Here is an 8,724-nt window from a genome sequence, read left to right as displayed (position 1 = left end):
ACGCCTTTGATAGGTAATCGATAATTATACGCGGCATGAGCCCGGCGAGCTGAATCTCATCGCTTGAGAACATCGGCTGGCAATGAATGATATGCAAAAGACATAATCGAATGGCGGGAATTGATGCATCCTTGTTTGGTCACGGTGGGGGTGGGGCTCATACTGGTGAACACGGGTACCATAGGAATACGCCTATTCGGTCGGTAATCAATATAAAATCGACGAGGTAAGATAGAAAACTTACGTGGATTGCAGCAACACGACGTGGAAAGGGGGATCCTGACCATCGTCTCCACATCTGAAAGGCAAGCCGCTATCTCTCGACCCCCCATACCAACCCGCCTTTCCTCTTCAACTGAGCTCTGCTGACTGAATTCTCTGAGGCCGATGATGTCGCGGGCAGTGTGCATGGGCATGTCGTGTGGTTGTTGATGTAGGAAACCTGGAGATAGAGGACGATGCGACTGGGAGCGGCTGATGGACCGAGCTATAGTGAGTTCAGAGATTTGTGGCTCGAGCACGGGACATCCAACAAGAGGAAAACGACGCCATTCGCCCCCGCTACTGATGATCTTCTGACCCCTTGGCCTCCGTCGAGGGCCAGGCATGGCCGTTGGAGAGGTACATGTATTGCCTGTTGCCGATGGAAGGAGTAAGAGGTAGAGCCAATCCATAATGGCAAAAGGTGCGGGGGCTTAGAAAACGAAACTGCAGTCATTGCAGCAGCGATTCTGCTGCATAATAAGAACGAAAAGCAGGGGGCAACAAGAAACAAGGACGAACAATTCCTATGCAGATTCCAGGATACGACGTGTACGCATACCAATCACTCGCATTGTACCACCGTCGCCATCGCCACCACTCCCTGCACATTCTCGCCACTTGTGCCAGGTTTCCCCCCACGAATTCGTCAAGACAAACGGCTTCTTCGTCGAAGAAAGAATAGGGCAGCACGCAACAGAGATGTCGGTTTCATTGAAGTGGTGGTGGTGGTGGTGGTGGTGGAAATTGGTCGAGTGATCGGACGTGGGAAAATTAGCCCCATGCCCATCAGATACATGCCACTACATCTTGTTTCTTCCACCCATACCATCACCGTTGACCGTACAGCGTAATTCAAACAATGCAAGCTCCATCTCAACCTCATACTCAGTCTCCAAGTGCAACAGTGCTTGGTCGATCCGCAATCCTCGCGCCTCCGAATCTCGCTCCTGATGATACCGACCGTTGGCTGGCCCCTGTGCTTCGCACTGCTCCCGACCACCTAAGAAAGTGGTTCATGGACATGAGTAGCCGTGATCATGATAAAATTTATATGACAGAAATTGACGAGGAGGCCAAAACCTGGATCCAAGAGCATCGTGAAGAAGTAATTGAGGCCATGCCTGTTCGGTGTGTTATTATGAGGATCCACTTTATCTGGAGTATTGACTATGGCTTCTTAGACTTGAAACCTATGAAAACAATATAATTCTACAAATCCCATCACAGATCCATCAGTTTGCCGGTCAGGTCATCAAGGAGGCTATCAACTCCAGATATAAATCTGGCACCCACTCCATCATAATTATGGAATCTGCTGACATCCCCCTTCTCGACAAGCATTGGAAGCAGTGCGACATCCAAATCTATGACTTAGAGCCTCCACCTGACAGCACCAGCACGGTGAAGAGGCTTTGTACATGCCAAGCTAGAAATGCACTAGCGTATATAACACTAACACAACACACTCACACTCACACACACACAAACCCTCAGTAGTTCGGGGGTGATGTGTGATACAAGCACACAATAGCAGTAGTATTGAAAGAATCCTTGCACGTTACAATATAATATAGCATGCTTAGCAATATAATAATCTTCTAAGTCCAAATGCTTTTGGAACAGGAGGTGAGCAACAGAATCGCTTGGCCTCAAGGCAAAAGTATTATTTCGCAAGCCCCCAAACATTCTACAAGAACATATAACCCTCAAAATACATCGTGCGCAACACACAAGTGTCTACAACGTTTCACAATACACTTAACACGACTTAAAGCCTTGCGCTCCAAGCAGAAAACACTTCAAAACCTGTTTGTAGATCCACAGGGTTCTAACCTATGCGATCCAGAGATACACAAACACAGAAAACACATCCACAAGCCACAGGGTTTGAACCTATGCCACTTGGGAGTAAACCAAAGACCTCAGAGATTACTGACAAGCCAAAGGGTTTGAACCTCTGCCACTTGCAATAACTCGGAATTCACAAACAAGTTCCAAAAACACAAATGCACATTCAAGTTATCACAATACAATATTATCTAAGTAGAGTGCAATCAATTACTGTACTTTACTTGAACAAATCAAGTGCGCTTGAGCAAGGCATGCCTCGTGAGCTCTCAAAGTGTTCAAAATAATTCTAAGTTCAATAATATTCTCTCGCTCGAAGCTTCAAATAAAATCCTTTCGTCGTACACTAAGCACGCTGCTTCGTAGTACAACTGCAGGGGTCTGAAAACTTGCTAACTACCTGTAACTACCGCTCTTATATTTACCATTAACTATATGAAATGTAAATACTGAAAATAGACAACGCTCCATCTCGGACTCCCTTCTATTGCATGCTGTGTCAGCCGTAGTGATAGTAATCATTATTTTACTCAGCACTCCGTGTCGGCACGTGTGCTACTGCTGTTTTCTCCACTTGACAAGGCCTAGCCTCGTCGTGCCATGTGGCATGTGTCTTCTTATTGGCTCTGTGGATTTAATTACAGTGCCACACAACTTATCTAGTGAGCAAGTTTTATTTTATTGGTTGCCACACAATCATTTCTAGTTTAATATTTCATATGGGCAGTGTGTTTTATTTCTCTCCAGCTGAGAACTCCTTAGAGTATTCAGACTCGTTGATTCTTCGTTCAGGATGATGTTTCTCGGTGATTGCCAGATCGGCAGGGTTCACGCATCATAGATCAATGCAGTGTGAAGCACCTTCAATATATTATCTTCAGTGAATTTAATTGATTGATACATTGCAGAGGAGGGCACAGTGTGTGTGTATAAGCACTGAGACTGCACACTTAAATGACACAAGTGTGCCACTCTAAGTCTAAGCCATGCGCTCTACTCATATTATTTTTATTATAGTGCTTTCTGCCTCAGTGTGTAGCGCTCTATGCCTTACATGCACTCTAATATTATTCACAGGGCACACACACATTTGCATTCCTAGAATTCGCAAAATTACATGTGTGAACATGTTGCACACGTGTCAGTGGCTGTCCGAAAGGCTTACTTGTACCCCACTATTGTAATTGAAGTCGGCTTCTCTGAATCTGCTGAGAATTTAGATTTTGACATTGCATGAGCTCTCTGCTTGATGGAAGGGAGGCTGTGGCTTGGCATTGCCCTCAATATTGGCAAAGGCTGAATCCCTGTCCTCACCATCACCATCTTTGTGTTTGCACCAGGCTTAATGTCAGAAGATGAGGTTGAGGAGGCAAGGATTGAATCTGGTCAAGTGTATGGCCGATATGAGGGGCATTGGGTACTGGTCACATATCAAGACCACAGACACTACAATCATTTCTTGGCCATTGGGCCAGAGACAATCAAAAAAATGGGAAACATGGCAAACTGGTCTACTATTGTGTGAAAAAGGATTCCTGGGTAGTAAGTTCCATATATTTGCTGGCATGAGTTAATTACTGAGTTCTCCTAGATTACAGAGGATGGGCATGGCCCTGAGCAAGATATCATTATCCAGGAGGGGTATTATAAGCATGCTTATAAGGACTATGATGCTCCTGCTCTGACTATCCCTGCTGATGAATTGTGGAAAGCCCTGTTGAAATGTAAAGAAGTAACAGGAGTGCTAAAAAGTGATATGGAGTCCTACAAAAATACTGGTATCACTGGGGAACCCAATGCCGAGGATTCTGAGCCAAGTGAAAGGCAGTGGCAACGGGTAATTATGGAGGTTGATTTCGATGCTCCTGTTCCAAAGAAGTTGAAACAAAGCCACTGACATCATAATGACATGGACATTGAAGGAATTAAAATTTGGTGTGTTAATGAATTACCATTTATGCTTCACCCAAGGTGGAACTAACCCTGCCATGTCTCAGTTTCATCACTTGAGCCTGTGAGGATCAGTATTTTTTCTAGTGAGCACAGGTATTGCTGATCAGCTGCTGGAGTAATCAATTGGAAGTGCAACTGAAAACATCAACCTGTTGTGCTTTCGTCAATCTTCAGCCATTCCTCTTTAGAATATGCATACCACCCCTTGATATACTATATTTTCATTTTACCAAGTCCTGGATTTTTTGTGGTAGCCAATAGTGGTTTTTCATCCTTGTATCAACATGACAATGGTTGACTGGGACACCCTCTGTGTGGCTGTGAGATCAATTGTTGTTCAGCTCAACCTATCAAGCTTGATACATTGATGGCAAAAGTACACAGGACAGATGAGAATTTGAGGGATATCTGAATGCCCACAATAGGGTTACATTTTGGGAGGTCAATCTAAGATCTTGGCAGAAAATTTACATAAAATTTGCATATTCCTGACTTGATCTCTGGCAAGCAGCATGGGATTTAGATCCTTTGTTGACTGGTACATCTATACCTTTTGTTTGTCAACTCAGTGTTTAGCCACAGCTCCATTATATCCACTTATATGTTGCATACCTTTCTCCTTCCTTAGTTATCTTTTATGTTCCCTTGATGCTGAGGAAGTACACTTTTTTTATTTCACTACCTACGAACGTATGCTTTCAGATGACTGTGTAGACTGACTATGTCCATACTTGTTAGGTTCACTGGTCATCATCCTCTAAAATGGGAAGTTAGCTGAACCCCCAATGAATTTGTAAAATGTTATATTCAAGCTCAAAATTCAGGTTTGCCAAAGAATTTTGATCTTCCTGGTGCACTGATTGTAATGGATGTGAATTACATCATTCATTTGAGCTTTGTTTACCTATCCTTTTGGACAGCTAGGATTTCTACTACCATGTCATTTTTGAGTTTTTCATGCTCTGCCTAAGTTACATCAACTCGCCTAATGTTTTCTCGAAGCATTGCATGATCTTACATCGGCACCTCAACTGGCCCTAGTTTCTGTGGTCTTGACACTTTGCTTTTGACATGACTGTGCTTGTTTGACTTCTGAACTGGTGTTATGTGGGTCATGCAACTGTCACTGAAGTCATCACAGTCAGGATCATTGGATGGCTTTGACTTTCACCCTAGTGACTGGAATGCTGAGGCTATGGTGCCTGCACTGGTCACACTGATAAACCAGACAAATTAGTCCCAGACTACCATATCTGCATGACTGACAACTTTGACCTCTGCATATCGGTGCTTCTGCTACCTCATAGTACATTTATTCTGCCAATATCCCCTAGTGATAGTTGTAGTAGTGAAATAAATATATCTCTTTCTCCAGTCTTTCATGTCAAAAGATGCTAACACCGGGCTAAAATCTGTGATGGATATTCTCAATTCTGCATCACCACCAAAGTCCCCCCTTCCTTCCATAAAAAAATTGTACATTTCTTAGCTATGTCTCACTTCAATTAGGAAACTTGAGCTGAAATATGTACCACCCCTGTTTGCAAACACAAGAACATGTATAAATTCGGAAAAATATATTTGTAAAGGCTAACTATGAGGACTCAAAAGGCTATGTCCATCAACCTAAAGTACAGGTCTCAAATGAATCCAGCCACCTCTTTTGGAATACTCTTCTCTATGGCTTCAATAAAGTCATCCCTTGTATCAGCCTCTTCAAGATGTTTTGATACATATTGCTTCAAGTACTGGTATACCTCCAGATATCTTGCAAGTAACTTGGGAAGATGTAGTGGTGACATGGATCTTGGCCTGGAGGGCCCTGCTTGGCCAAGGCTTACTGGAGTCCTTGGTGAGCTGTGTGATGCTATGGAATTCAGGGAGAGTATGAGTTACTTTTAGAACAACACTCACTGGGAGATGAAAATATGTCCCCATTGCCAACACTATTGATGATCACACCCAAAGTGAGGTAGTTGCCATGATCTCATTTGAATAAGTAAAGTTGAAGGAAAATCCTTGATAAATTACTTATGAGTTTTCCTTGGTGATGAGTCAGGAATGTATGCCTTCCCTTTCTGCTTTGAAGGGTCTTCACTGGAGATGCTGTGGGTGAAGCAATGATGGATGTAGGGTGGAGAACTCAACTGCCAGCATGAAATGGTGAAGTTGTTGTGTTGGCCAGGTATTGATCTACACATTCATATACAGTTGCACTGCAACTCATTTGACAGATTAGTGCATTTTCAATCTTATCAAAGCCATGAGCCCTGCAATATATTGGGTTTGACTGATTGACTTGGTCTACAGCATGTTCTCTATATCAAAAGTATAGTGAGTTTGATTCTGAAAAAGATCAAAAGACACACCAGTGATAGAAGATGCCTGCCTTTGTGCCATATATGATGGCCCAGAAGGTGGCCCCATCATTGTTGAACATTGCAGTGATCCTGGGCCATTCTTGCCACTCATGCAAAGACACTCTAAAAGTTACATCATCCTCTTGGCCATGATACACCAGGAATGAATTCAAATGTGTGTTCAATGTCAATGCCTGATCCTTTCTTTTGCAGTAAACTGTGACTGGCCACTTAGCGCCAGTAGTATCATTCAGAATCCACACCCTTCCAGATTATTTAATGCAGTTCCACTTAAGAAAGTGAATGACTTACAGTTGGTTCTCATAGACTTCTGGACTGACACTGGATACATTAGGAGGAAAAAGAACAGTGCACCATGGTATTGTGTAGACCATCACAAGTGGAAAGGATTGATAATGTGTCGGACTATGTTTTTTTAAGATGGGGTGATTCTTGGAAAATAAAATATGGCCAGAATTCTGCCTGAAATAAGGGAAGAAAATCCTAAAGTTTTTATTATTGTATTGGCATCGTTACCATGAAGTTGTGCATATATTCTTTGAATTCTTCTGTTTCATAAGTACCACCTGGGTTCTTATGTCACATTCTACTCGCATCATGCTCATCTTGAAGAAGGGGCTTCTAAGATGGAAACCTATAATGCTAAAGCACCTTAGTAACTTTGGGCAGGCCTTTGATCTCTGTCTACTTATGTACTTGGATATTTGCCTTCCTAAACTTAAATTTTTTTTGGCTAAATGTTCTCACAGACTATTCAGCTCAATGCCTAATGGCCAGAAAAGGAAACAGAACCTAGCAAAGTCTGATTGTCTTGAAGACTGATTATTCTGTTTTGAAATTGTCAATAGTTACCATGTTTGCTTTGAAATATCGCCTTTTCCATCAGGCACAGTTTTATTGTGTTTTTGACACAACATTTATATAAGTACAAGAATGAACCATGTTGCTGGTTCTTAAACAACTCATAAAATCCATCCTGTGGTGCAGGTGTTCTCTGGAGACATTTTTCATGTGAAGAGACATTATGTTAAAACCATGCCAGTTTGAAATGATGTTTCAAGCAAACATGATAACTAATGACAATTTCGAAACAGAACAGTTGATCTTCAAGACAATTGGACTTTGCTAGGTTCTATTTCCTTTTCTGGCCATTGAGCATTGAGCTGGATGGCCCATGAGAACATTTAGCCAAAAAAAACTATTTAGGTTTGAGAATGCAAATATCCATGTAATAAGTAAATAGAGATCAAAGGCCTGCCCAAAGATACTAGACCCTTCATACTGAAAATGTCTCCAGAGGAGAGCAGCTGCACTACAGGATGGATTTTATGAGTTGTTTAAGAACCAGCAACATGGTTCATTCTTGTACTTATATAAATGTTGTGTCAAAAACACAATAAAACTGTGCCTGATGGAAAAGGCGATATTTCAAAGCAAACATGGTAACTATTGACAATTTCAAAACAGAATAATCAATCTTCAAGACAATCAGACTTTGCTAGGTTCTGTTTTCTTTTCTGGTCATTGGGCATCGAGCTGGATGGCCTGTGAGAATATTTAGCCAAAAAAAAAATTTAAGTTTGAGAAGGCAAATATCTGAGTACATAAGGTAGGCATTGCTCAGATCTGGCACTCCCTTATATAAGCAGAACAAGTCCTAACTTGGTGCCTTTATTCTTACATTCTCTAGGCACAGATGGTCAATACAGCTCTAACAATAGTATCTACATGCTCCAAGGATGATTTCTATGCAAACAAAATATTTTATTACTCCCAGGTTGAGGAGATATTTAGCTTTTAGTAAAAAATTTTGGGGCCTATTTCTGACTACTCTACAATGATTTTCTATGCATTTAGAGCAAAAAAGAGTTTTTGACCTTGTCGAATTTGGCAGCTTAGTCATCTATTAGTCATTCAGCATGTCACATGCCTATAATTAACAGCAGGCACTTGCCTCAGCATGGCTCTGAAAGAATATCTAGCATGATTATTATGTCATGAGCAATGAACAAACCAATGTAAGAGGCCATTCAGTTCAAAATCATGCAAAATCTCACTACTTTTATATTCAGACCATCAAATTTGGCACTTATGTAATGCTTACATAAGGGTGTCAGATCCAAGTGACACCTACCTTAAGTAGACAGAGATCAAGGGCCCACCCAAAGTTACTAAGGTGCTTCGGCCACCTTTCAAGTCAGACAGAAATGGGGCTTCATAAACATAGTTATGAACAAACTTCTATCAAGAATAGTACTACGTATGTTCATAACAACCA

The 8,724-nt window shown here is 41.8% G+C and overlaps 3 protein-coding genes across 3 annotated transcripts; 1 reads left to right on the top strand and 2 right to left on the bottom strand.

Moving 5' to 3' along the window:
- On the bottom strand, nt 1-818 carry EV420DRAFT_1068824 (uncharacterized protein). The gene is made up of 3 exons (XM_060465624.1): nt 784-818; nt 245-731; nt 1-192 (listed from the first exon to the last, which is right to left on the bottom strand). Exons 2-3 carry the CDS (start codon nt 672-674, stop codon nt 158-160), a joined length of 465 nt encoding a protein of 154 aa, XP_060324531.1. The 5' UTR covers nt 675-731; nt 784-818; the 3' UTR covers nt 1-157.
- A 255-nt stretch (nt 819-1,073) lies between these two features.
- EV420DRAFT_1577230 (uncharacterized protein) lies at nt 1,074-1,978 on the top strand. Its single transcript, XM_060474527.1, has 2 exons — nt 1,074-1,392; nt 1,446-1,978. The coding sequence occupies exons 1-2, from the start codon at nt 1,124-1,126 to the stop codon at nt 1,759-1,761; spliced, it is 585 nt and encodes a 194-aa protein (XP_060324530.1). The 5' UTR covers nt 1,074-1,123; the 3' UTR covers nt 1,762-1,978.
- Nucleotides 1,979-5,705: 3,727 nt separating this feature from the next.
- EV420DRAFT_1485142 (uncharacterized protein) lies at nt 5,706-6,820 on the bottom strand (the record flags this gene model as incomplete). Its single annotated transcript, XM_060470173.1, has 5 exons — nt 5,706-5,932; nt 5,980-6,011; nt 6,097-6,171; nt 6,435-6,689; nt 6,738-6,820. The coding sequence occupies 5 exons, from the start codon at nt 6,818-6,820 to the stop codon at nt 5,706-5,708; spliced, it is 672 nt and encodes a 223-aa protein (XP_060324529.1).
- Between the last annotated feature and the right edge of the window lie 1,904 nt (nt 6,821-8,724).

This window comes from Desarmillaria tabescens (assembly GCF_030435595.1).
Source record: "Desarmillaria tabescens strain CCBAS 213 chromosome Unknown EV420scaffold_61, whole genome shotgun sequence".
Taxonomy (NCBI): domain Eukaryota; kingdom Fungi; phylum Basidiomycota; class Agaricomycetes; order Agaricales; family Physalacriaceae; genus Desarmillaria; species Desarmillaria tabescens.
Note: the sequence above shows the minus strand (reverse complement) of the source record. Positions and strands in the feature narration are given on the sequence as shown.